The 4355-nt window shown below is 39.2% G+C and overlaps 1 protein-coding gene across 1 annotated transcript; it reads right to left on the reverse strand.

Moving 5' to 3' along the window:
• On the reverse strand, window positions 1–1016 carry ACRALDRAFT_204704 (uncharacterized protein; the record flags this gene model as incomplete). The annotated part of the gene is made up of 7 exons (XM_071021527.1): window positions 1–66; window positions 231–293; window positions 350–513; window positions 580–654; window positions 736–770; window positions 899–941; window positions 992–1016. 7 exons carry the CDS (start codon window positions 1014–1016, stop codon window positions 1–3), a joined length of 471 nt encoding a protein of 156 aa, XP_070880269.1.
• Between the last annotated feature and the right edge of the window lie 3339 nt (window positions 1017–4355).

The raw sequence follows: 4355 nt of genomic DNA on the forward strand, positions 1-4355 counted from the left end.
TCATAAAAACATGGTTAGAATCATGTTGCTCCCAGAAATCATGTCGGAGTAGAACATGGAAATCGACTAGTCTGTATGGTAATTGGTCAGAAATTTATGTGGCTTAAGACAACTGACTAATTAACGACATTATGGTTATGAAGATGTACCTCGATTAAAATAAGGTACTATTAATTGAAATATACACGATGCACCCAGCCTCCTGTCCCCTTAACTTACTATCCAGCCACCAGTTCAATATTAATTAATTGATTCCCGTTATGGAAGAGGGTCCTGTTGTTGTGGAAGAGGTCCTGTTGTTGTGGAAGAGGTTAGCTTGATGGGACTCTGTGGATGGGACTCTGCTTACCTCTGCTATCGTGGAAGAGGTCCTGCTGCTGTGGAAGAGGTCCTGCTGCTGTGGAAGAGGTCCTGCTGCTGTGGAAGAGGTCTGCTGTGGAAGAGGTCTGCTGTGGAAGAGGTCTGCTGTGGAAGAGGTCTGCTGTGGAAGAGATCTGCTATGGAAGAGGTCTGCTGTGGAAGAGGTCTGCTGTGGAAGAGGTTAGCTTGATGGGACTCTGTGGATGGGACTCTGCTTACTTCTGTTATCGTGGAAGAGGCCTGCTGCTATGGAAGAGGTCCTGTTGTTGTAGGAGGGCTGTTGCTGTAGGAGGGCTGTTATTATAGGAGGGCTGTTAGGTGGAAAAGGAAGATCTTAAAGGAAAAGAAGAAGATCCTAATCGTATTAAGTCACACGGCAGAATAACCACCGCCTACGCTGCTGCTCCTGCCTCCCGAAGATATCGTGGAATCGCGGAAGGACCTACTGCCTGTTATATAAGGTAGGTAGGTACGACCCTTAGCCCCTTACTCGCTATTGGTTCGTTTCTAGGTTATTTGCCGGTTAACATAGATCCACGCCTTCGGGATATGATTTCGATGCGTATTGATATGATTTTGATCTATGTTAGCATGATTCTATGCAAGTTATCCCTTTTTTGCCCTGGAAAACCCATGGTTGTCATGATTCTAGGCATGAAACAAGTACCCCTATATGAAAATTCTGATCCTAGGACCCCCGCTAATATCTTTAAAGCTTGCTGGGCTCGGGTCTTTTAACCTCTATTATTCCCTTTAATACTAAACAAAGCACTTCTAAAGCTCTTTAACGTTCTTCGAATTCCTCTACTAAATCCAGAGCTTCTATTACGTCTACTAGTGTCTAGATATTCTACTAGTCCGGCTAGTCCTTCTATTAAATAAGGCACTCGGTACGTAGCTTACCTCTTCCCTTACGAGTAATCCGTTTATCCAGGATAATCTTAATCTCGTAGTGCTTATATAGGTCCCGCTATTACTCTTAGTCTCCGTCTTATATATCGACAGGTCCTCTTATCTTAGGTATCTTTATAAGCCTAACTATTTAAAGTTAAATAATACTAATAATAGGGTACACGTTAAGAGTCTTAGGCAGATCTAATCGGTACGCTAATAACGATACTTACTCGAGGACCTTATAGGGGCCTATCCGTTAAGCACCGAGCTTAGGACTAGCCTTACCTAGGAGCGAGTACCCGCGGCTAAGGCGGATATATATATAATCGCCGGGCTTAAATCGGATATTATGCCGTTTCTTATTATATAGACGCTTTATATATATCTAGGCTACTATAATAATAAGTTTCGTATTCTCTTAAAATATCTTATATATAAACTTAGGGTTAAGATTACTAATTAGGTTAAGCGGACTATTTATTTTAATACCGTATAATATCTTATTAGGTATATAGCTAAGCGTCTTATTAAAGGTATTATTTAGGTTAAACTATAAAGGTATAATCACCTTTGGCTATAAGGCGTTTAGGTTATCTACTAGGTATATACGTATCCCGATCTTAACGGTTTAGTTCTTCCTCTCGGAAATACTATCGGTTTAGGGATACTAGGCCGTTAAGAACTTTAGCTTAGTTCCGGCTACCTTTTATAGAGTTATCTAAAAGTCTAATAAGAACTTAGGGTCACGGTCCGAGATAATAGCGTGGGGGATACCCTAGTTACCTATCTAAAGGGCTTAAAAGAGTATAGACGCCTAGTCCTCTACGGTATAGGTGCTATAGCCAGGGATAAGCAGGGAGGCCTTTAAGAACTTATCCGTGATAGTTCGGAGGGTATTAAATAAAGGGAAGCCTTTACGCTACTAAGGTATCCGTATAGAGGGCACTTCGGATAGCCCGATAATAAAGTCTATAATAATAATATAGAAAGGGATTAGGGGTATTAGGATAGGCTATATCTCGCTAAAAGGAGCCTACCGATCCGTTTAATAGGTACGATATATCTTATATTAAGCGATATATAAGTCGACCTCTTTATAGAGTTATAAGATTACGAAGCGGCTAACTAAATTATACTATATCCGTTTAGCTCCGAAATAATACCGGTTATTATAGGCGGCCTAAAGAAATTCCTTATATAGGGAGAAGGGGATATAAAGGCGTTTTCTCCTATTTAGATCCACTTAGTATAGGAGACTATTATCCACCTTAAAAGGGATCTTAACTAATAAGTTATAGTTAGTGGTCTAGGTAAGGATAGGTGCTTATTTCGAATTATTAGCGTATCCTTCGATAATCCTTTATCGTATATCGTCCTTTATTTAGATTTCGCTAATTTAGTATATAGCCTAGTCTTCCTAAATCCGGTCTAATTCGCCTAGACCTTAGGCTAGGGGGCTATTAGTAATAGGTAGCCGAGATAAAGCGTCGGCTATTATATTCGTTTTACCGGGAATATATCGATAATCTACTTAAAATTAGCTAAGAAACTTAGCGAAGAGGGTAAGCTTTATATTTAGCCTAGTCTTATTAGTGCTAGAAAGGACGGTCGACTTTATAATACCGATGATAGCTACGTGGTCTATAAGGACTATAGTCGGGTTACGATAAGCGGACTAAATAATAATAGGGGTCTTATAAACGGCCTATACTAGATAGGCGACCTCGAGTTCTATAGGCTAGTACTTCTCTTTAGCGGCGTTAAGCCCCTTATTAATATAGAGTACTAGTCGAATATCGGTTTTCTTAAAGGTTCCTTTAGTAAGCTATTTAGTCTTATTACTTAATTAAAAGAGTATAGCGGAGAACCCGTGCTTATTAGAGGCGTCTAGCTAGATAAAGAGGATTTTAGTAGGGATATAGTAAAATAAGGAGGTATCCAAGGTAAAAGCGCTAGTAATATTTTAGAATATAGCTAACTCTTTAGTAGTAGCCTTAAATATTATACGTTTAGTATACGCTTTACGGGCCTATCCTTTATTTTTCCTGATCTAATAAGCCTTAGCGAGAAGTGTCGTTTTCCGTTATTAGAGGGGAGCGATTTAATAGGAGAATTAAAGCGAAGCCACCCTAGTATTCTAATTTAATATTCGAAAGACTAAAAAGAAGTCGGAGAGCGAATCTTTTATAGAGCCTTAGTATATTCTTTAGTATTTAATAGCCCGAGGGCGTTAACCTTAAATCCTAGTAGTTAGATAAACGGGTATTTAATACAGAACTTATTAGAAGAGATACTAATCCTTTATTTACTAAATAGGGCGAGCACCGTATTTAAGTGCTTAGTATAATTATCCTCGGTATCTAATATAATAATAATATTATCGATAAAGGCGGAGATAAAGTCCTAGTACGGGTAAAGGAGCTAGTCTATATAGCGTTAGATATATATAGGCGAGTTACGGAACCTATTAGGGCGACTTTCAGTCGTTTCTATCCCTATTAGGAAATATTAATAAACCGCTCGCGGTGCGGTTTATATATAGGGAACTAGTAGAAAAAAGCCCGGGCGTTAATAACGAAGATAAACCGTTTTTAGCGGAGTGACTTAATAACCTTATTCTAAAGCGGTGTCGAGTATATATCTAGGATAGTAACTTTATTTAGGGCATAAAGGTCGACTACTATACGGCCTTTATATTTACCTTTTACCTCTTACTATATAATAAAAACCGGAGCGCTAAAGGCTATTAGCGCTAAGATCTATTTTATACTATCCTAGTTATAGAGTCCGTCTAGGGTCTAGTCTAAAAAGGCTTAGTTTTTACGACTAAGCGGATATAGCTTTTAGCTAATCCTTTAAGTATACTACCTATAAGCGGCTAGTTATAGGTTGATCGCACTAAGTAAGGCCGAATAATTATATTAGCTAGAATTAAGGAAAGGAAAGGAAAAGGTCTATAGAGAAGTGCAGGATTTACTAGGTTTATGCGTATCCGCGGTAAGGGTAGCGCGAGGTCCGAGCGCCGGGCCTACGTGTTAATTAGCGGTTCCGGTCTTATACCGGAACTATATATTCGAGGGGTTAACCCGTGATATTACCCC

The sequence above is a fragment of the Sodiomyces alcalophilus genome (assembly GCF_042370955.1).
Source record: "Sodiomyces alcalophilus JCM 7366 unplaced genomic scaffold ACRALscaffold_1, whole genome shotgun sequence".
Lineage (NCBI taxonomy): Eukaryota > Fungi > Ascomycota > Sordariomycetes > Glomerellales > Plectosphaerellaceae > Sodiomyces > Sodiomyces alcalophilus.